Source organism: Mugil cephalus, chromosome 8 (assembly GCF_022458985.1).
Source record: "Mugil cephalus isolate CIBA_MC_2020 chromosome 8, CIBA_Mcephalus_1.1, whole genome shotgun sequence".
Taxonomy (NCBI): Eukaryota; Metazoa; Chordata; class Actinopteri; order Mugiliformes; family Mugilidae; genus Mugil; species Mugil cephalus.
This window is the reverse complement of record NC_061777.1, coordinates 2,358,484-2,382,898: the sequence shown is the minus strand read 5'-3', so window position 1 is coordinate 2,382,898 and position 24,415 is coordinate 2,358,484. Positions and strand designations below refer to the sequence as shown.

The window sequence follows — 24,415 nt, the reverse complement described above, 5'->3', positions numbered from 1 at the left end:
TTGGCTTTTCAGAGTCTGCATTCAAATATCCCCTGTATATGTCATGACGTTGTTAAAGCCAGAGTTACTACGAAGAAAAAATACCTGATAATTATAGTAAAAATGTCCTCTGATAAGTTGCTCTTTACATAATAATTATGTTTATTTTAATGCAAAGTAATGAAACTATGATCTTTTATGTACAAATATGTTGTTGCTTCCAAACTTTTGGTCTGTAGTTTATGGGGAAAAAAAACACTTTGGTATCATATAAGGTTGGGAAAACATATCGATACCGTACTGGAGGGTATCGGCATGACTTCACGATACGTAGCACGACACTTGAATAACGACACTTTATGGAAATATTGCCATGTACTGCAGTATTCTACGTAGTTCGCTGAGAAGTTTTAAATGCAGCTTAAAATACAGGTGGTATATACAGTGGGGGAAATAAGTATTTGATCCCCTGCTGAATTTGTAAGTTTGCCCATTTCCATAGAAATGATCAGACTCTGGTTTTTATGGTTGTTTACTGGTTATGGGTATAGACAGAATATCAGTCGAAAATGCATAAAAAACACACAATCTAAAAGTTATAAATTGTTATGTATTTTATTAAGGGAAATAAGTATTTGATCCCCAACAATTCACTTAGAATTCAGGCTCCTACAGATTGGCTGGTGCGCATGTGGCACACAGCTGTGCTCAGTCAACTAATTACCAATACTCCTGATCTTAACTCGTCATGTATATAAAGCACACCTGCTCTAAGAATCAGTTTCTTACATTCCAACTTCTACAGCACCATGGGCAAGACCAAAGAGCTGTCAAAAGATGTCAGGGACAAGATTGTAGACCTGCACAAGGCTGGTATAGGTTACAAAACCATCAGCAAAAGGCTTGGTGAGAAGGTGACAACTATTGGTGCCATTATTTGCAAGTGGAAGACCCATAAAAGGACCATCAACTGTCCTCGGTCTGGAGCTCCCCGCAAAATCTCGCCTCATGGAGTGAGGATGATGATGAGAAAGGTGAGGGAGCAGCCTAAAACAACACGGCAGGAGCTTGTTAATGATCTGGAAGCAGTTGGGACCTCCGTCACCAAGAAAACAGTTGGCAACACACTGCGCCGTTATGGATTGAACTCTTGCAGTGCCCGCAAGGTCCCCCTGCTCAAGAAGGCACATGTACAGGCCCGCCTTAAGTTTGCCAGTGAACATCTAAATGACTCAGAGAAGGCTTGGGAGAAAGTGCTGTGGTCTGACGAAACCAAAGTTGAGCTATTTGGCATTAACTCGACCCGCCGTGTTTGGAGGATGAAAAAACGTGAGTATGACCCAAAGAACACCATACCCACGGTTAAGCATGGAGGTGGAAACATCATGTTTTGGGGCTGTTTTTCAGCAAAGGGTACAGGGCAACTTCACCGCATTATGGAGCTAATGAATGCAGCCATGTACTGTAACATCTTGGACAAAAACCTTCTTTCCTCAGCAAGAACACTGAAGATGCCTCGTGGGTGGGTTTTCCAACATGACAATGACCCAAAACATACTGCCAGGACAACAAAGGAGTGGCTCAAGAAGAAGCATATTAAGGTCATGGAGTGGCCTAGTCAGTCTCCAGACCTTAACCCGATCGAAAACCTGTGGAGGGAGCTGAAGCTCCGAGTTTCCAAGAGGCAGCCAAGAAACTTGAAGGATTTAGAGACTGTCTGTAAAGATGAATGGGCCAAAATCCCTCCTGCGCTGTGTGCAAACCTGGTGACCAACTACAAGAAACGTCTCATCGCTGTGCTTGCCAACAAAGGTTTCTCTACAAAGTACTGACTTGTGTTGTGCTTGGGGATCAAATACTTATTTCCCTTAATAAAATACATAACAATTTATAACTTTTAGATTGTGTGTTTTTTATGCATTTTCGACTGATATTCTGTCTATACCCATAACCAGTAAACAACCATAAAAACCAGAGTCTGATCATTTCTATGGAAGTGGGCAAACTTACAAATTCAGCAGGGGATCAAATACTTATTTCCCCCACTGTATGTACATCAGATGATATCAGTGATAATTAATGGGACAAATTGAGGAAAAAAAACAAAATGGGACTTTTTCTTTTAAAATCGTTATTAAGACATTCAAAATCGATACTGTATTGGAAAAAAAATTGCGATTTATTGCCATATCGATATTTGTTCCCCACTCCTACTTCCCATACTTTTTCTTCTAATACAATATCGATTTTGAATGTGTTAATAGAAAAATGTCTTAATAAAAAGTCGTGTTTTGTGCCGATCGTGAACTACTTCCACACCTCCGCTCCACAAGGTGTCGCTGTAGCGCCGTTCCCTGCGGTGGTGAGCGAGGCGGTCGAAGAAGCGGACGAGCATAAAGCAGAAGCGAGCATGGCGGCAAAAACTCGAAACACAATCAAAAATTCAAAGCTGACGTTTGGAGGCAGTTTGCAAACTGTGCTTTCCTCCAAGTATTCAGGGACAACTTGTAAACTCATCTAATGCGATACCATGAGGTATCGGCGCTAAAAATCTGTTAATCCAAAGGAAACTACACTGGATAACACAGTACTTAGGCAATATGCATGTATACGCATTTTATTTTCACGTGTTCAGTGGAGTGTTCAAAAAGTGGCACAAATTTTTATTCAAGGAGACAATGTAGAATATCGTAATATCAAAATATCGCATCGTGACTCGAGTATCGTGATACGTATCGTATCGTGAAGCCCTTGACAATAACCACCGATAGTATCAGATTCACAGTTTTTATTTTCAGGTACCTCTGCCTCTTTTCGGGCCAAGCTACGACGGAGCCTCTGGTTTGTTGTCCGTCCATCTGACTCAGGGAGTTTGACCGGTTTCTCAGACCTACACAGAAACAAAAAACGAGCCATTAGCAGAACTGACGTCAACATACTGTTGTTTTATGTGTTTAGACAAGGAAAGACTTCTCTTTACCTGCAGCGTCCTCCCCTTGCTGCTTCTGTTGTCTCTGTCGCAGGGGCAGGAGTGGGTGGGAGGGACTGAAGTTTGGTCCCCCTTTACTGGGAATCGACAAAACACAAAAATCACAACTTCATCCAAACACGGGACCCCAGACATGTGAACACAGACACTGCACAAATAGCCGCACATCGTAGCAGACAAATGGTACGACAAAAAACCCCAGCAGTTCTTTGCAAACCCTAGACTTTCAGTCTCACACACCAACGCGACAAACAACTACTACAACAACAAACACTCACTGCGAGATTCAGCTTAACACAGGGTTAGAGATGAGACGAAAACCCAGACACCGCTGTTATATCTACCAGTCCTTGTGGGGCTACAGTAACTTGTTAGAAGACATGATGAAGTGGAATGTGAAGGAAAGCGAAAGAAGACTTACAGGGGGTCAGAGTCTTCAGGGTGCAGGAAGTACCTGTTACAGACTTCGGGGCTGCTCTGGTTGTCGGCGGCGCCGGGACTCGCCAGGAAGCTGCGCTTGGTGGCGTTGGAGATGGGCACTGATGGACGGGCACTCTTGGGATGAGCTACAGCTCGAGCTGAGGGAAGAAGAAGAAGGAGGAGGACGGACACAACATTGTTCAGACCTGTAGCAGTGGCCTGATCCGGACATGAAACACTAAACATAGTCTCTCATACTGAAAATATTTTAAAACTAAAATATTAAGATTCCAAAATCCTGCCACTTAAGTTTCACCGTTAAAACACAAGGTGGCGCCATCGCTGCTGTGTCTCTGGACGTGACGTCATTGGGGCAGGTTACAAAACCAATTAAAAAAAAGGAGGCATCATGATCTGCATTGGTCCTGGAGGATCACGTGAGTTTTATAAAGTTAAAGACTGGGAGGAGAAACCTGCTGTAGCTGCACTCAGAAGAAAAACCTGGAACGGGAATTTGCATTTTGCTCTGTTGGATCTTAAGAAGGTTCTCAGCTTCAAAATGCAAAAAGAAGAAATGGAGAAAAACACCAATTCAAGTGAAATAGGTTGTTCATTAATCAGCTGATGAAACGTTTAAGAATCATTCAGGGTTAAGAGAGTTACCAAGTCCATTTCTGACACTATGAGCTTTGGTTTTAAACTTCTCTCTCCTTCATCCTCCTCTAAACTTCCTGTTAACACATAGTCCACTGGGTTCTGCCTCGTCCTCCGACACATTTTCTCCTAAATTGCATCTTCTTCAATAGCGACCAAAGCTACTAACACATCTGATGACGTAGGAGGTGACGTGAAATAAAGATGGAGGAGAGTACGTTGGAAAACTGTATCAGAAATGCATTTGAAAAGATGTTTTATTTCGGTATTATGTTTCAAATCTGCACATATATTATGTTGGCGTCTGTTTCGTGTCCTCTGTGAGTCCAGTAAATCTTTCTTTCTGTCCGAGTTAATGTTCTGGTCGTCTGACGCTGCCATAAACTCCCTCAAAGACTTTTCTGACATTGTCTCAAGGACCTTTTCCCTTCGTTTAAATGCAGCTTTCGAACAGCTCGTCTTTCACGTTACATAATTTACAAGTTTCTGTCTGACTGACTTTATGTTTTTTTTTTCCAAAACTCCACTTACGCTGAGGACGCTGGTTGAGTAAAAGGTCCATTAATGTGGTGAGGACACACACATTGTGTGTGTTCATTGTTGTACTTCAGGGCTACATGCATCATATCTGCACAGATTCTCACCGTCTTTCAGCTCTTGGAGATCTCTGGGCTGGACAAACTCTGGCTTGACCGTCTCAAACCACCAGAAGAGTTCAGCGATAAACACCATCACGTTGTGCTACACAGAGGAACAGACACAAACACACGTTAAACACATGAATTAACACAGTTTAATTAAGGCCAGACGCTACAGGTGAATGGGGTAAAATATTTAACTAATAGATATGAATCTTCTCCATCTGATTATTTACAGAAACGTTTTAGGGAAGTTTTCTGTGAGTTTATATTTAAATATGCAAATGAGGAGTTATTATCTACTTAAATATGTGCTAATTTGCATACATTTCCAGAACAGAAATCTGAATAATGGATTTTTTTAAACTAGTTTGACATATTAATGAAGCAAAACAGCATATTTTTGCCGCTGTGTCTCACCTGAAAGAGTCAGGCCACATACCAACACTTTTGCAGAACAGGTTTTTGTACCTTGAGCACGAGCGGCGCGTACAGCATGTCCTCCGTTGTCAGATAGAAGCTTTTGTTCAGATACTCGCTGGCGAACTCTCTGAGCAGCTGAATGTTGTACAGGCTGTCAGCGATGGAGGGAACTTCCTTCAGGCAAATATCTGATTAGAACGGGCAGAGAGCGGGTCAGGCCGGGATACAACTCAATGACACGGCGGCTATAAATGTCACACCGACTGGACTGGGACAGTGAGCCATGTGCAAGGGACAGAAATAGATTCACACATGCACGTTAAATTCAGAGCGTCTGAGAGCGAATGCAACGCCAGCTCGTCGTACCCTCCAGCTTCATGAGGTCGGGACAGTAGTAATGGACCACGGTGAGCAGCGCCGCCCCGTCACAAACGTCCCGCATCAGGTCGACCAGAAGTGGAAAGAAGGGCAGCTGTCGGCCTGACGCGTGCTCCCTGCGATACCGCACCTGACCAGCAGGGGGAGAGGGTTTCATGAGGAGGAAAACCAGAGTAACAACAACACACCAACGCATGGTATTATTACTACAAAACATCCTACATGCAGTGACTAGTTTTTTTTTATCAGAACAAAAGGAACTAGTCAAAGCATATTCTACCCACAGTTAATGTAGGCATCAGGTCAAGGTTCTCCCTGGAGTCTCAAAGCAAAAAATGCATGAAAATTTATCTGGAAAAGCTGCAGGTTTAGTGTATTTTCAAGGGAGAACCCTGGAGACGTGGTTAACGGTGAGGAGATGGAGGGTGGATGTGTTTAGAGTAGTGACATGAGACGACGACAACACGAGCGTGGAGGGTCGACCTTCCTTCCTTCCTTCCTTCCGGCTCTAATGGGAACCAGTGAAACGAAGCCCAGTCAAACCAGATGTCACAGACCAGATCACTGGGATGGAAACTGGGATAATCACTGGCCCACTTATGGATGTGTGTGTGTTTTTAGTGGAGAAACTCACTCACCCAGATTCATTATTTTTGGATACATACTCTGTGTCGCTGGTAAGAACGATCGAGCATCATGGAAATCATTGATTAAAATGAACAAGACGCATCATATCACAGGAATCTGCAGCTATAATGGAAACTATAAATCACACTTCTTGCACAAATCAATCAAAACGTTCTCTGAGGCTCAAATTAGTCTGGCACAGTGATGTGCTAAATATTAAGAATTACATGTCACAGAATTGAGAATGAGTCAGACAAATAGTCTTAATCAGCAGCCGGTTTGTTTTTCAGTTCAACAGCTCGGCCACAGATTTATTTTAATTTAACTTTGGTTGTTTTCCACACGGGGATCAATAGCCTCAGTGTAGCTTCCTTTATAGAGAGAACAGAGTTCAGTTCAATAATATAATGTTTTCCTTAGTTTTATATGAGTGTATGACTATTTCCTGGTGTGAACACTTGGGCCACGTTTCCATTTTTGGGTCAAACCTCATGAGTCTTGTACGTTTCTACCGACCGTCGTGATGGTTCAGGATTTTTCGGTGACGTTTTGAATCGTTTTGAATCCAGGTCCCAGGATGAAAAAGAAAAATACAAAGAATGTGCGGTTTCTTTTTTTTCCCATTCGTGTGGACGCACCCTTAGCCTCCGACGTCTCATAACAACAACATCATCATCAGTGGTGGACGACAGGTTTGTCTCATCAGATATTGACCCTTGTTGGTAAATCCAATACACACCGATGCTTCACCACTACAATGAGGTAAATGGGATTACGGACTCTGTGCGAAAGGTTGATACTCCACCTCCTCTTGTTTTTAAGCTGAGTTCGGTAGCTGAAAAACAGCGCCACACATAGGCCTGGAGTATGTACTACAGCTGTTCTACAACTAGACGTGGTTTTGCAATGGATCCATCTTTACGCAGAAATTCTGGAAACGACACCGAGGAAAACTGGTGAAAAAATTTGTGGCCTATAGAGGGTATGCATGTGGACGTCGCCATGGTTACGGCTACGGTCCATCAATGGAGATGAGCAGCATTAGTTTGAATCATAGGCTTTAATAGCGTCTAAATGGTAAAAGAAATTCTGTTCAGAGCTGTTGTGCGATTGACTAAACCAACAGATTTGATAAGCAGTCACAGATATATTTTATATTTTTACAGATATCTGCCAAAGAAAAGAGAAGTAAATGTATCGCTGCATTAGAAGAAGCAACTGGAATCCAGACACAGAAACCTGTGTTGTGGTTCATTTAGTGTCAGATAATATTTATTTATGCTGTATTTTTTGATGACGTCAAACCTTAAGTTACTTCCTAAGTCTCGTTCTGTACGTTCAGATAAGTTTGAGGATGTTACCACTACAGTTCCAACAATAAACAGAATATTTGTGATCACTCCTCCTCATCCTTCTAACGCTACAGTATCATATTGTTAATAAAGACCTTAGCGTTAGCATCTTTTATTTAGCTTCATTTATCACGATGCAATAACCTAAAACTTGAAGCTGAGGCTAATCCACTTTTCCAAATCCATCCTGACGGCAGTGACGTCAAATGCACAACATACCCTCTATATAAATTATCATCTGAGCACATTTAAAAAGTAAGTTAAGATGAGTTTGAGATGGTAAAACTTTGATGGATCTAATTTTGTTCTTGTATTGCAATGTCCATTTTTCAGACTGTGATTCTTGGCAACGTCTCACGCTTCTCGTTCGAAACAAACAAACAAAAAAAAAAAAGGCTGTTTGAGCTGCTGCACTTTGCTGATGTGCAGCCTAATCGACTACTACTGGAGGCTGGTGGGATTAACAGGCTGCTCAGTCAGTCCGATGATGTCAGAGCTGTTGTACTGAACGTATCCCAACTTTAAATACACAACAAGACCTCGATTAGATTAGTTTAGAGAAACTAAGCTGAGCTATTCCACCAAACTGCCACCAACAGGTGAATCTAACACAAACACGAAGCTGTTCTACATGAGCGGGTCCTGCCCCGACCGAGAGGAGGAAACACCGTCGTACCGCTTCAGAGAGCTCCTCTGGCTCCAGCATGCAGTGGGCCAGCGTGTGCACGACGTCAGGCTAACACAAACACACACATAAACACACACACACAAAGAGGAAACAGTGTGTGAGAGAGAGGAGAGAGACTGGAGGGAGAATGACAAAGCAGATCAGTGAGAAGAAGAGTCTGGGGATGGGTCTGCGAAGCGAAAGGGCCGGCGTGGGCGTGGATCCGCTCCGAGCAAACACTGCACACTTTTACGCCGAGAGAATCCACACGGCCGACTTCAGCTTGAAATGAGGAAGCGCACATTGCATAGCTATAAAAAAAATAAATAAAATGCATCTCTTCTCAGCAGTTCACAAGGGTCATAGGTGACATGTTTGCCACGAGGAAACGAAAAGAAAACTGTCAGCGTCCTCCCCTCCTTTTTGCTGACGCACCGGCTACAAGCAGCGCAGATGAAGCTTGAATGAGCGTGTGCGCACACATCAACACACAACTATGCGTGCAAAGGGGGGAGAGAGGAGGGGGGAGGAATGTGTGTGTGTGTGTGTGCTGGAGGGGAGGGGGGGGGAGGTTATGGGAGCTGCTGGCATCCAACTTACAGGGACTAGCTTCCAATACCATTTGGAGGGAGACTATCCAGTTTGCAGGAATAAGAGAGGAAGGAGGATGAGGAGGAGGAGGAGGAGGAGGAGGAGGAGGAGGAGGAGGGAGGGACAGGTGAGGAAGAGGAGCAGAGAGATTAACAGGTCAAAGGTCACAGGCAAAAGGATCGGATCTGCTTCCGTTTTAAAATAACAGAGGAGGGTCAGAACCGATTCAAAGTGCATTTAGGGAAGAACATTTGTCCACGTGTGAGGACTGAGCGTCAAATAAAAGGGTTTTACCTTCTGGTGGCTGGGAGACTCCAGCGGGTGGTGCTTTACTTTGTGGTCCCTTTCTGCAATCTCCCTCATCTTTGTGTTCACCTGCAGGAGAAGGTATCATGGTCAGTATTATATATATAGGGATGTGGCTCTGGCTTTGTCTCAGTGTAACGTGGTGGAAACTTGGTTCAACATTTTACATTTTGTGAGCACAGAATGAAATTAAAGTTCTTTAAAAAACCTTGATATTAACTAATATTATTACTCTAATGTTTAAATTTAGGCTATGTAGTTTCTTAAATTGTGAATGGAACAGATAACTCATGAGTTTTTACTAGAGTTATTTACAAAATATTCAAAAGTCTTAATTGATTAATTTAATTGTAGAAAAAAAGTTTTACCACGATGGTGTTTGACTCTGTTTTAACCAGGTTATTGTTTTTAGCCGATGATAGCGTGACACGGGCTTGTTATTCACATATAACACATAAAAAACAACTTTAATTAATCTATAACAGCATTTCAACGTATGTACGTGGAAAAATCCTGTCTGCACGACTGATTTAATGCAACAAAAACTAATCAGAAGAGCTGATTAACAGATTATTACAGGAGCTTCTTATTACTGTTTACACAGAGGGCGGCCATGTTGGAAACTCAAGTCGGGGGCAGTGAGGATTCAACAACTTCATGAGGAGAAAATCTGACTTTTGAGGGAATTCCAGTTGAAAATTCAGACTTCTGAGCTACCATTTCAAAATGTCATCATTAAAATCGTGTCTGTTGACTGCACAGAACAAGGTAAACTAATAGGAATAGAGGAGAACGTCCTTGTTTGTCCGTCAAACTTTCCTACAGTTCGTCAATAACAGTGTTACCTAACGTTAGTCCTGTAAAAATACGAGTTATATCATTCTCTCTCTAGTCGGTATGTTTACATGCAGGGATGTTCTCGATCAGTATCAGAGCTGATACAGACATTTTTAAAATGATCAGATCTCTGCAGTGTCAAAATATCTCCTCCCTCTTCTGCCGATGACGACTTCATCTTCTTACATTTCCTGATTATCAGGAAAATTTCTCTTTGGACAATTCTTTTCACCAACAATGGAAGCGTTAGTGTTCCAGTGACTCATGGACAAGCTGCGTCATGGCTTTTCGCCGCCTCAGGCCTTTCAGCCCAGTGAAAGACGGATGCAACACGAGCCTCTTGTGTTTGCACCACAACCTCACTCCATCCAGTCTGCTGGTCTCTGAGCAGCGGCTTTGTAACAAAACAACGGTGACTTACGACGCCAAAAACCACCATCGCAACCAGCAGGATTTCAAAGAACAAACAGCGGGACAGATGTTTAGTTTTTTTTTTTAACCTTGTTGATCCAGAAGACCATGGCGTCCTCCAGGTCGAAGGGCAGCTCCTTGGAGGCACTGAAGGTGGAGAAGCGCTTGACGGAGGCCACCACTTTCTCGATGCTGATCATCTCCACCGTGTAGGCCATCATCAGGGCGTCGATCATCGGCATGTGGGCGCTCTGGGCGAAGGAGAGAGTGAATCAGACGACAATTCAATTACACTGGAATTTTTTTTTTTTTTTTTTCTTTCGGTTTCCAAAGCAGAAACTGCAGCGTGATGCACAACAACATTAAAAACTACCGAGTCTGTGCACACAATTCAATGTATTTGCATGTTTGTGCATCCTCTGACACAAGAGTTTCCTTCAGGATCAATAAAGTTTCTTATTTTAATTCATCTCATGCAAACTTCCTGATGAATAAACAGGATTTTTTTGCACCTTTGCTCCAAATTTGTAGCTTTCAGTCTCAACTAATGCAAATGATATCACTCCAGGCAAATTTACATTTTTATCAAATAGTAATGAATTGCGCTTTATTTCCACATTTGCAACAACAACCCACAATTCCCACCCCCTAAATAGATTGAAGGGTCATGTTCTGTTTACTGCACCACAGCAATTAGGTTGTTGAATTCATCATCATTTACAAGCTCATTTACATGGAAATACAACAACACTCTCTTATACAGCTGCACAACAACAACAATCCTCCATTATCTCAAATTTTGAACCAAGCAATAATTCCCAATACTTGGTCTCAATTTATTCCCAAATCCCAATAAAAGAACAATAACTTCCATTAATAATAAAGTTTCTTTTGCGCTTTCAGTCTCAACTAACACAAGCTCAAATGACATCACTCCTCACCAATTTCCATTTTTATCAAACTTCCATTTCTTGGGCTATTTTCATGACATTTCCACCCATGTTGTGTTGTAGGATGTTGTTGGGGTTGAGGTAGTTAACAGCCACCGTGGGCTGTGGATAATTGGATGAGAATGATTGGATAAAGGGCACCGTCTAATAATTCCACTGCAGTGGGTCAATCCTGTGGTTCCTAAACACATGTGAAGCTTTAAATAACCACAACGACGGTGTAATCAAAGCTGAAATCTCTGTGTTAGCTCACAGCGGGGGTCCAGTATTAAACCGGTCCACGTTTAACTGCAGTAAAACAGGAGCATCCTTAGGCCAAATGAAGTAACGTTTCACAGCCCTGAAACCACACGGAGGTTAAATATTCTCTCCTGCCAGGAACATTTCCTGTAGTCGACCTTTATTTCTACATTTCAGGTTATGTAAAATCTGTGGTTTATTCTAATTCCACAATAGTCACAGTCAACACGGCCGCACCGAGAACTATTACAGGACTAATAAGACATGTCATTGTTTCAGCCATTGTTTTACTAATCCAATTGGCGATGGAAGTGCACAGAGATTAGACTCGTTAGCGAATCAGAGCTAATCGGAGCGTTTTGCTCCCAGCGCGACCTACATGGAGAAAACAACAGCGAAAACATCCTCCTTCAACTTAATGTTTTTAGATGAAGGCTGCTCCAGTTCTGCTGGTTGTTTGATGACGTCGCAACGTGGCTTAAGTTTAGCCGGATATCAGTAAATCACAGCAGCCACAATTTCAAAAATATAGTAAATCGAATTTGAACAAGGAAACCATTGTGTGAACAGGGTCTCTGCAGGTTTCAACAAGTCAAATTTAAGACTTTTTAAGACTTTAAGACCATAACGAATACAATTTAAGGCCTATTTCACATCCACGCTGGCAAAAAGGAGGTCGGGAAGCAAATATATGAATTTATTCAGTTATTTCACATTTCACAAAATCCTTACTCTAACTTAAAAACAAAAACTGCCTCTCTATTGTGAACTAACATTTGTTCGGAAATCAGCGTTAACTGATTAGCCGCTGCTAGCAACCACAGCTTTAAATGTAAAAACTAGCGTTACTGTACGGCAACAGCTTATAATGTTAAGGATAATACTCAGCTCACAGTCTGAGCAGTTAGCCTGTTAGCTCGTCAGTAACTTACTGAGCCGTTAGCCTGTTAGCTCGTTGGTAACTTACTGAGCCGTTAGCCTGCTAGCTCGTTGGTAACTTACTGAGCAGTTAGCCTGTTAGCTCGTCAGTAACTTACTGAGCCGTTAGCCTGTTAGCTCGTTAGTAACTTACTGAGCCGTTAGCCTGTTAGCTCGTTGGTAACTTACTGAGCAGTTAGCCTGTTAGCTCGTCAGTAACTTACTGAGCCGTTAGCCTGTTAGCTCGTTAGTAACTTACTGAGCCGTTAGCCTGTTAGCTCGTCAGTAACTTACTGAGCAGTTAGCCTGTTAGCTCGTTAGTAACTTACTGAGCAGTTAGCCTGCTAGCTCGTTGGTAACTTACTGAGCAGTTAGCCTGTTAGCTCGTCAGTAACTTACTGAGCAGTTAGCCTGTTAGCTCGTCGGTAACTTACTGAGCAGTTAGCCTGTTAGCTCGTTGGTAACTGACTGAGCAGTTAGCCTGTTAGCTTGTTAGCAAGTGTTGTAAGTGATGCTGTTGTGTTCCTTCAACTTTTACTTTAGTCCTGTTCTGTATTTACGTTATAGTGTCGTTAAAAAACGAAACATTTAAAAGAGATTTGTTTGAATAAAAGTAACATCAACACATTTTTAAGACCTTTCAAAGTCGTATTTAAGACATTTTATGAGATTTTAAGAGACTTTTAGACATTTTATGGCCTTAAATTCAAATGACAGGATTTTAGACTTTTTAAGATTGTGAAACATCTGGATGTTAACATCTGTTTAAAGAGATGGGTCCAGGCTTTATTAACATATTCTACATCTCCTACGTCACCTACCATCATTTTACATTCTTGCCATTTTGTGCAATCTAGGATTTCCACATCGTATTTGTGTAAACTGCCTATATTTGGTGCCATGTCGTGTTAAACACACAACACAGAGAAGCTCAAACATCTGACGAACAACTAAACTTTAAGATCTTAGTAACTTTTAAGTACATCACCAAATTACCAGAAGAAACACCATTAGTTGGAGTCAAAACCATCTTTGCTTCCACTGTTCTACACTGACATTTTCATGAATAAAAATATCAGAGTTCAGTTTAAAAACACGCTAATACAGACATGAGTGTGTGAAGTAAGATTCACAGAATGCACGTGGCCATTTAATAAAACAGAGTCAATATGTGGCTGTAAATAAATTCACAGAGATGTAACAGGATGATGTTCCCTTCAACCTTTTGTTCCCCTCACATGCTGCCCTTCATCATCCCAGCATGAGGCCACGAGGGAATCAAAACTGCTGTTGTTGCCCCGAGCTGTGTGTATATCAACACACACAAAAGATAACCCAGGAGAGCATCGAGCATCCAGCTTCTAAAGATTTAGGTTTTTATATTTTTTTTAGCCCCAACAGGAGTCAGACGAAATGTCTGCAGGTATGAAATCTCTCCCAGGTTTCTATGGAAACGCCTTGTCAAGTCAGCAAAAAAATAAAGCGGGAGGAGGTTTCCATCAGTCTATCAGAGATAAGAAGAGTCCGACTTCGGGATTTAACGTCGTCCCCTTTACCAGGCTTTGTGTCTGGCTGCTTTTTTTTTTTTACACACCGAGCCGGGGCCTTATTTTTGCCAGACGCTTCCTCGGGAAGGATGCAAAGGAGGAGGAGGAGGCCCCCCCCCCCCCGCTCAACATCCCCACCACGGCTGGTCTCCATGGCAACAAAAAGGATAGGAAGATGGCCGAGAGCGGAGAGGGAGGCGGTCGGTGTTGGCGCTGTCCTGTGAGAAGTGGAGGTGTTTTGTACTTCATTCACTACGCTGCAACGTGGTGATTTCACAGTTATTCGTCTGTATTTTTACTGGAATACTTTTAAACTACCAATATGTGAACAGTTTTTTAGTGCAAAATGAAACTTTAGATGAGAATAAAGGCTTCATAATATAAAAAAATACCCAAGAATTTAAAATTTATCAAGTTCTAAAGGAATAAACATGCTAATACAGAGTGCAAACACAAAGTGCAACTCATATACAGAGAAAGCGATAACATTAGGCTCAGACTTAAAGGTTTTTTGCCTATCAACATTTTCTCATCAGTGACTTTAGGCAGCGTAAGGAAGCCTTAGCTGTGTGTTCGCCCCCTGGTGGTTGGATGACTACTGGTTGAGTAAGTGTGATTAGATAAACAGCGGATCATTTTAAATGTAAATGGTTCATTTAGATTATGCACATGGAGAGGACTTTTAAGTTCTTATCTATGAAAAGCATACGAGCATCACACTTGAGTGACCAAAGAAAACATCAAAAGAGCGAGTCATCCTACACAAACTTGGCATATATCATTTCTATCAAAACACATTCAAGTTCCATTTATTCTCCCAGGGGAATAAAAGTAAAGTAATCAACAACTGATGCAGGTTTTTCCACTGTTATTTCTTCACCGAGTAGCTACGTAAAAGGTCTGAAATAAATTACACGTGTGGCATTTCCATTTTGGGAACTGTTGCTTTGAATTGACAAACTTCGAAAGCAAACAAAGGCTTTTCTTAAGCTGCAAATATAGATCCATCAACGACATAGACGGATCTTTTTGAAGCGAAAAATGAACACGAAAGTGAGTTAACCAAAGGCCTGGACGTCCACAGAAGACAACAGTGGTGGAGAAACATATTTCCAGGGGACACACATATCATTACCTGACTCATTCATAAGCTACAACAATAGAAAGTCCTGATTAGACAAGAAAACACCAGAAAAGGCTGCTACGCCCTGTGTAAACAACAGTCAGTCACTAGTGTTTATTGGTGATGTGGCTGAAGATGGAAGGAGGAGTGTTGTAGTTTATACGAGTAAACTGAAGAAACCATTCCTTCTGTGACGTTTATTGGTCTTTTTATTTTTTTTATTATGCTACCGTGTCAAATTCCACTTGAGATGCTGTAAATAGGGACTTTCTGCATTAATTTAGAAAACAGGGAATATGAGGACAAACGATTAAGTGCCAAAATTCTGCAAATGCTCTTAACAGATTGACGACGACAACGGAGGTGAGGAAAATATCACAGACAGTAAAATCCAATCTAAGAAGTATTAGCGCACCAGTAACCCTCTTAACACGGAGGCCTGATTAAATACTGCCTGTTCAGGGAGGTTTTCTCTAGCAGGACCTGTATTTAGTTTGATTTTTTTTTTTTGAGCCGATATCTTTTACATAAGAAGCAAAATCCTCTCATTATAACGTGGATTTCCTGAGCACACGGTAACTGTACTACGCCCAGAACTGACTCAGCTAAACACTTAAATAAAAAGACGTCCTGACTAGACGGTGCACTGAGGTGAACCAATCCCAATTTTAGAGTAATTCACCAACATGTGACACATGCACCAACAAATTCACCAAGTCGATAGCACGATGGGAGCGCTAGCTTATTTTAAGACAGGGAGCTAGCTCCACCCATACAGCAGCCTTATGTTTATGCTATTGTTGTCTTACTTGGACACGTTTGAGATGGGACATATTGGGTTACCTAAGCAACCAGAGCATGGAAACTCTATTAGCAACCTTTATATGTGGACCAGGCCTCAGTAAAAATGATTAAGGACGTGATTATGTTGGAGGGGAAAAGACCTGCTCTACTATAACCTCCTGCTTTTATTTGTATGCATTTTTAATTCCTCCAAGGTATTTGGGTAGTTTTTGGAAAAAAAAAAAACAAAAAAAACAAAACACAATGTCCTCATATGTGGACACTGGAATTATTTTGTTATTTACATTATAATAAAGTCACCCAATGTGTAACGATATATGAAACTGAACATGGCTGTGCAATGACAGAATTGCAAATAATGAAGTCCCAACGTCCTCAAACGAGTACGTGCCAATTGGTCAAACTAAAAAACGTTAACGAGCATAAATAAGTCTACCACTAGATGGCAGATTAAACCATCCACTAATGAGGACAGCGGGTTTAGATGAAGCAGAATAAGCTGCAATAAAAAAACAAAAAATAAAAACCATAATGTCCTCATATGTGGACACTGGAATTATTTCATTATTTACATTATAATAAAGTCACCCAATGCGTAACGATATATAAAACTGGCTGCCCAATGACAGAATTGCAAAACAATGAAGTCCCAACGTCCTCAAACGAGTACGTCCCAATTGGTCAAACTAGAAATGAGCATAAATAAGTCTACCACTAGATGGCAGACGAAACCATCCACTGATGAGGACAACGGGTTTAAATGAAGCAGAATAAGCTGCAATAAAACCTAAAAGTTTAAAAGGTTTCAGGAGGAGTTTTGAGGCTAAAGTTGCGTTATCTTATCTACCTCGCTACCTGAAGCCCTTTCGGAAATGGGACACTGACACAGTACAAAAACAACAAGAACACGCACATCCTAATCACAGCTCCACCTTGCATAGTAAATCCTGATACAGCTAGCACGACAGTCAAATTCCACCCGCTGATTTGAATAGAAATGATAAGTGTGCAGCCAAATCACGAGGAGACTGTTCGACTAGGTCAAGAGGCAAAACACGACACGGTTACACTCACGTTTTTAATTTAAAACAAATGCAAATAACTGATTTTGTTTAATGCCTCTGCAAAAGTCTTCAAAAACATCCTTACAGTCGACACAGAGGGGGATTCCTAGTGGCGGAGACTGAAGGCGCTGCTAGCGAAGGATAAAAGAGCTGATTTTACTGTGGTAAGATAATACATCAGAAGCAGGAAGAGCGGGTGATGTCGCAGGTAACGCTGCTGGCCTGGTTTCCTTCTTCTCAGACAGGCAGGTTTGATTTCACACACAGCGTTAAGAAGAGGCGTCCACTCACCATTTTGATGGGCATGCAGGCCAGGTCCTCCTCGGTGACGGGCGTGTCGTCGCTCTCCACGACGTAAATGCCCTTTCTGGACAGCGCCTGGATGACGGACAGGTGGGACTGCAGAGACGCCGCCTGCTCCGTCTTAAGGATGAGGGCGCAGACTCGGCAGTAGAGCTCGCAGGACAGCAGCAGGCGGATGACGGGGGGCTTGATGTGTTCCTGGTCATATTGGTCCGTGTAGAACGGGTCCCTTAAATCCTCTGGAATATGTTCTGCAGTGGAGAGAGGGGAGGGAAGCAGCAGGTGAATCGTGTGGCGCTGCACTGGGAATAAAATGAGAAAGGGGACCAGGGGTGTCGGGTCTTATGATGCGAAATCAATTTTAAAATAAAAAGTTTTGTCTGCACAAGTGCAATAAATTGGAAATGGATTATTTGGACTAATATTATGTTTTGACTCAATTTGTCCAATGAATTATCACTGATGCACAACTTTCTCAGTAAACTATGTAGAATATTGCAATATATCGCAATATCATAATATCGCAATAATGTATCGTGACCCTTCAGCATATTTTGCAAAGACAACCAAAAACACTGTTAAAGCTATAAAGGTTGTGAACGTGCACAGACATTTCCCATTCAGATCGGAATCAGGCTTCAGCAAAGTCTGATCTTTTATATTTATTTATTTATTTATTTATTATCGGTCTGACATGAACCAAAGACCACGTCCATTTAGCGTCAAAATATCGTCATTCTCTTCGGTTTTAACAGTGATCAGCAAGAGGAAGAAGAACCAAAATCACTTTACTCTGGGAGAAGTTCACAAATTAGTAAATTATGCGATGTGAACGTTTTGTGAGGTGGTAGCAAGAGATGGAAACAACAAGAAATACTGAAAGAAGGTCAAAGTTTCCTGGAGACAAATCTTCCAGAGACTAGAACATTTCTGGAGTAGAAAACACAAGATACGAGCTCCTCTCTCCACACAACATTAACTTCATCCATCCTTCATTCATGTACTTCATTTTCACACCTGACCATTCGGTTCGATCAGGGCGCTTTGTTTTTTTTTTTCCATTCATCATTTGGTTTGGTTTTGCTTTCACACTGCTATTTTTAAATCACACCAAACTTTCTGAGCAACGTCATGAACGTGGTGGATTGGACGATGTAGGAAAGACTTCTGTCTTTCAATTAGCGCTAAATGAATGAAAAAGAAACGTTTTGGTTTTCAGCACCTGTGTGTTGCGTTACTTCCTGAACTTGATCCTGTGTGTTTACTCCGGTGAACATTCACTCTGCCTGTGAATCGCACCAGACACTTGCAAGTGAACCACGTTTCCAACTGGACCAGAGCTCACTTGATCTTCCACATCTACTGAAATGGAGCAGACTATCGCAGGAAACAAAAGTCTGGTCCATTTAACGCGGAGCAAACAGCTCTGGTGTGAAAGCGACGTTAGACTTTAAGGAATATTTATTGGACTGAATCCAGTCACATCTAAGGAGAAGACAAAGAAAACCTTCATGAATCTCCATGGAAGGAACCGTTGCTCACATCAGCCAATAAAAACAATCGATCGGCCAATTAACAAAACTCCCCAACGCCCCCATTCAGAGGCCTCCTCCTGATACTAGTTTGGACCGGGACATTTTCTAAAGTTGTGTTCAGTTTAACTTTGTCTATTGGACATTGTGACCTCGGTTAAAGACAAACACAGTGTGTACGTTACATGAGCTGATAGCATAAAAAAAAAATAACACGAATAACGAAGCAGGAAGAAAGCGACGTCGGCCTCAACACGTTGCAGGAATGTGACAAAGCGAAGAGTTTTTCCCCTGTGATATTTGTTCTGTGGCGGGTTCGGTTTAATCTGAGCAGACATGGCCATTGGCGCCGTACGTCAGAGCTTAACTACCTCTGGAGCACAAATCCTTTCTGAGCGAAGTGGTGAGTGAGTGCAGCCTTCTCAGGTAACACTGGAGCCCAGCTTTAGAAAAACCGTCGTCTACAGATGTAATTGTGTTCTTTTTAGATGTGAAGTCATTCTTAAAACCAGAAACCACAGCCATATAAGGGCAGGGACAAAGCAGCGGTCTGGAGGCATGCACGGACCAAATTTACACTGCAAGGTAAACTACATGCAGAGGATTAAAATAGATCTCAAATCATGGACAAAACGCTCCCAAAAATCTGTGCGCTACATAAAACGGTAACAGGAATAACCCAGTTCTGATAAATCTGTCTGTCTGAGCTGCAGTAATACAGCATAAGCTCTGTGTGTGAATGTGATGTGTTCTTAGTGTCTGCACTGAATAACTGACGGGATAAAGGGAAACGTCCTGCTCACAAAAAAACACAGCACGACAGGCTTCTTCTTCACACTGCTTTTGTGAATGAAAACGTACCAACAGGCAAAGCAGGGTTCAAGAAATAACTCAAATGTGGTGGAAAATGACAGTGTGTGAGCAAAACATCAAAATATGTCGCTTCTATAAACGTCGCTGGACATTTAGTGGCCTTCATCATCATTTTACTGTTTATGGTTTATAGAGGGTTTGTACTGACGTCACTGTCGCCCGAGGCCCCTGAGGGACAAAAACATGGTGAAAAGTATCAGTAAATACAGAGAGACCAGGAAAAATGAATGAATGAAGGATTATCAGATCAAATAAAGGGCAACTGGACTTGGAAAAGTCGATTAACCCCAAGTTTCAGTTAGTTTTAGGTCATTTCAGTTCTGATAAATGTAGTTAAATAAAAGATGCTAACGCTAAGAGTTTCACTGAGAAGTTGCAACTGAAACAGTTACTGTCGGACGTAACTACGCCAAAACAACAACATCCACAACAGAACGTAAGAAGTAACTTAAAACACAGCATAAATGAATATTTCCTGACACTAAATGAACCACAACACCAGGTTTCTGTGCCTGGATTCCAGTTGTTTCTTCTAATGCAGCGAAACATTTACTTCCATTAAATTTGTTCTCGATGCTCAACGGTCACTTTTTTAGAGACCTCGCTGGCTGTGATGTCACATACATACAAAATAAAAGAACAAAACAAAGACGAGAATAAAAAACAAAAACCAAACAGTATCATGTCAAACACAAAAAGTCTCATCTTTTTCCACAAATTAATAGTTTGTTCGAGACGAGAAGAAGCCAAAGTGCTTCATATGTGACACTGAACGTTCTTCACAATCATAACAAATTTAACATCAAAACAAAAAGATGATTTTTATACTTATCAAGAGAAAGGATTTGTATCTGTATTTAAATTCTATAGTACTAGTACTTTCTTCCAAACCGTTCCACAGAGTTACCCCACAAACCGACATGCACACGCTTTTAATAACTGTACGTTCTCCAGGTTGTTTCAAATTTAATTCTCCTCTTCACTGATAATTACTTTTTCTAGTTTGGAACAATTTTTGAATGTTTTCAGGGAGCATGTTATTTTTTTCCTTTCAATAATACTAATGTAACGTTGTAACTTTAATGAAGTCCTTACATTTCAATATCTATGATTTAAGTATTAGTGTCATGGAGCATGATTTATTCTTCTTCCTGCTCTTTTCTGTAATGTGCATATTCTTTTTAAAGTGCGTAATGTTGCAATATTTGAACACAAATACTTCCAACACAGCTTGTGATCGATTAAAACACCCAGAAACTATATTATATTATATTTGACATACTCTCTCTACTGCCGTTATATTAATTCCTAATTGTATATTTTCATTAATCTTATAACAAAAATAACTTCATGTCAAACCAAGTTCTTCTGAAACCACTTCCACTTATTAATGTCTGATGTTCTCTTCATCCTTGAATGTAAAAATACTACAACCTATGACGACGTCTTTGTTATAAGAGCGTTTGAATCATTACCGCGTCTCCTTTGTGAAATCTCACAGATCTTTCTTCTTACAACTGCATCTGTTTTTATCCCATCACAACGTCATCATTTCTTGAAGCAATTAGAAGCCGCAGAAAACAATTCCACATCCTCTCGTCTCTGGTACACGGTGGAAATAAGGACGTCACAGTAATTTACAGCGCGTAACGCCGAGCAGTCTGGGTGATTCCTGGAGAGCTGCGTCACGGTGCATAAACACATCCGGACAGTGGAAGTAATTGTGTGTGAAAACAAACAAAAAAAAAAACGGGGTCTGACTGGGGCAAGTCTTCACGTTTGACTTCATTTCACAGACACTCATGTCATGTGGCAGCTGCCCCACACACCCTCTCTCCTGCCACCCAGACGCCCGAACAGGCTGAAATATCTCCCAGCGCCGCTGGGGTGGAGCAGGAGGACGAGAGGACGAGAGGATATGAGGATATGAGGTCTGGCAGTGAGACACAGGAAGTGCAGCAGGAGAGTCGTCACCGAGGCCACGACCAAGCGGCATAAAACACGATCAGCGAGAACCAGAAACCTGCCGGTACGAGCTTGACAGGTTCTCACTCTCACCAGCTAAGAAGTGGGAGCAGCTGTGGTGGAGGACGGGAGGACGGGAGGACGTATAGACACAAACACAGACGATGCATTAACACACAGCTGATGCACCTGAACCCCGGAACGACAAGATGGTCGTATTTATTTCTAATGGAGCTACGTCACAGCCCACGGTTTACACATCACTGTTTCGTGGCTGTCGAGTCACTGCAGACAACGAGCAGCTGTGCAGCATTAGCATTATATCAGTCACCATATGAGCCACACGGGTGATAATAGGCCTGATTCACTGAGTCCCCACGGGAGGAAAATAATTGCAGCTGCACCTGAGTTACTTCCCCTCTAGGCCGCTAAATCTTTGGGGTTAGGTACTGTATGCAACTCCACCCAAGGTGCATCCCAAGTTTTCTGTGTCTGGCATCGTCTGTGCCCGTCTCAGCCAGGGACAACAATGACAGACCGTGAAATGATTGAGAAAATGTCCACGAGCCCTCGGTAATGAACCTCGGAGCGAAGAGCAAAGAGCCACTATGTCAAAAACAAAAAAAAAAACAGGCACAGACCTAGATTACCATTAATAGCATTGTCCTGTATTTAGAGCAAAGGCTTCAGTGGCGTTTGGAAATCTGCGTAATGATCACGGATATGCAGGAGACCGTAAGACACAAAGGAGAGCTTGTACGAGGCCAAGGTATTACGGTAGATGATTGTATCAGAGGCTAAAACCGATGCAGCAGACATGCAAAGCAGAGAGTGATGGGACTTAAGCATCAGATAGTCGAGGTCTAACACGAACCTGCCCGACATTCAGTGTGACAAGCTGGAGGACGACATGTTCTGAAATAAGTGTAAGAAATGAAATGAATTTCTGAGAATAAAAGTTAGACTGAAACCTTGGACCATCTCCTCTTTTATTATTATACAGTCGAATGCACCGTCCGTCCCCAGGAGACGTCGTTAAGTCGGGGTTTCTAGCCCAGAATAAGGATTTAACTTGATCAAAATTAGCCCCTGTTTTAGTTTTTGTCTTGTATTAATTTGTCCTTTATTTGTTTCATTCTGCTCAGTTGGGTGAAATAATAACAGCGCGTCTAATCCAAACACTCTGAATGTTTCCACAAGGATTTCACCTGTTAACACCGATTACTTAATAAAGAGCCGCCGAACGTCGCCGTGCAGGTTTTGTGACAATGGCTGTTGACTCAGCAACAGCAAAAGCTAATTCACAAGCAAGAGGAAAAAACAACACCCACATTTGACTGTTAATTGCCGTTAAAGAGCTGTTGATAAGACTTTGCTCCTCTGGGCGCTGCCTAGAACGACGACTGATTCTGTATCTGCTAAGAACCAATGTGGACCTGAGTCGACGCAACATAAAAGTGAAGCCAGGAAAACAAAACAAACTAAAGCTTCGCCGGTTATTTGAATATCTAATAATTACGTTTCCTATCTGTAAATAAAGATTACAGATCAATGAGAACAACACTCTGCAGATATCATTAATTAAACTTTGACTACTTCAAACAATAATTGCTCTGATATCTAAATTATGACTAGTGTAAACTATAGTGCATTTGTGTAAGATTACCCGCTGGATATTGGCCTGGCTTTGCATTTTAACCTCCTGAGTCCTGGCGTCCTCATACGGGGACATTAGGTTTTTAGGTTTGCAGCTTCTTGTCCTGCTTCGTTTAGACCTGTTGTCCTCATAAGGAGACACTTTTATCTGCCATGTCCTGGTAGCGAAGGGTCAATACACATGAAAATATAACAAGTACACATTTGAGGACGTTGGGATTTCATTGTTTCCGATTCTGCTTTTGCATTAAAATAAACTGTTTTATATTTTGGTTCATGTTAGCGACTTAAATTGTAATATAAAGTGAAATAATCCCATATTTTGCTTATGTGATGCTTATTTCTTTATACTTCTTAGGTCCCACTCAGCCCGAATACCTTAAGATCTTATCATAAAGAAATTAAGATGTTTTCCAGAGAAAGAAAATGGGTCGCAGGAGGTTAAGAGGGTTAGAGAGGACAAGTACAGCTGGTGTTGTGGATATTTTTTAATATGGTTAAAAATGTCAAGCAATAGAAAGTGCTTGTTAATCCAGGAATAATCGGATAAAAATTAAATTAAGTGTAATCTATTAGTTCATTCCACACAAAAAAACAAAACAAATCTTGTTTCTATTTCTACCTTTATTATGCAAATGGCCTTTTATATATATCAACTGTAAACCAGCAGAACACAAGGTCAATTTTAAAGCCACACCCAAGCAGATACTTAAAATGTTGACAAAGTTCCAAACAACTACACTCAACCGTGAAACCGATTCAACTCTTAGCTGGTGGCAGCCGCGAACGAGACAGGAAAATCTGGACTGAAAGGCCCACTCACTAATGCTAAACACAATCTCAAACAGGGCAGCGCCGATCAGTGTTTCCATGCTCTCGCAAAAGAGTCGAACAAATATAGCCTAATCCTCAGCGGCCGTCACTCACTCTCAGCCTGATTTGGGTTCTATCTCGTGGCCACCCAGCGAGACTGGAAGGAACTGGTGAGTCAGCGAGGAACTGTTTCGGTTGCCGAGTGACATGGAGGAATTAGCGTTGGCTCGAGTGCGCACACGTACAAATATTTTTCTTTCTCTTAAGACTTTCATTGTCAACGAGTCCCTGCTGCAGCCCGGACAATCTGCTGACCATGAGTATGTCGAGGGCAAACACAGCTATTCCAACTTTG

The 24,415-nt window shown here is 41.7% G+C and overlaps 1 protein-coding gene across 3 annotated transcripts in view; it reads right to left on the bottom strand.

Moving 5' to 3' along the window:
- camsap1b (calmodulin regulated spectrin-associated protein 1b) overlaps nucleotides 1-24,415 on the bottom strand; it is a 34,513-nt gene that overhangs the window by 7,663 nt on the left and 2,435 nt on the right. The window contains exons 3-12 of one of the 3 annotated variants that reach the window (XM_047592117.1): nucleotides 17,210-17,472; nucleotides 10,362-10,523; nucleotides 9,013-9,093; nucleotides 8,728-8,760; nucleotides 5,470-5,611; nucleotides 5,152-5,291; nucleotides 4,687-4,783; nucleotides 3,390-3,546; nucleotides 2,960-3,045; nucleotides 2,782-2,869 (exon numbers count right to left, since the gene is read on the bottom strand). In XM_047592117.1, the coding sequence (XP_047448073.1) occupies nucleotides 2,782-2,869; nucleotides 2,960-3,045; nucleotides 3,390-3,546; nucleotides 4,687-4,783; nucleotides 5,152-5,291; nucleotides 5,470-5,611; nucleotides 8,728-8,760; nucleotides 9,013-9,093; nucleotides 10,362-10,523; nucleotides 17,210-17,472 (1,249 nt within the window). The remainder of the gene's footprint in view (nucleotides 1-2,781; nucleotides 2,870-2,959; nucleotides 3,046-3,389; nucleotides 3,547-4,686; nucleotides 4,784-5,151; nucleotides 5,292-5,469; nucleotides 5,612-8,727; nucleotides 8,761-9,012; nucleotides 9,094-10,361; nucleotides 10,524-17,209; nucleotides 17,473-24,415) is intronic. The other 2 variants (XM_047592118.1, XM_047592119.1) reach the window with 2 other exon arrangements.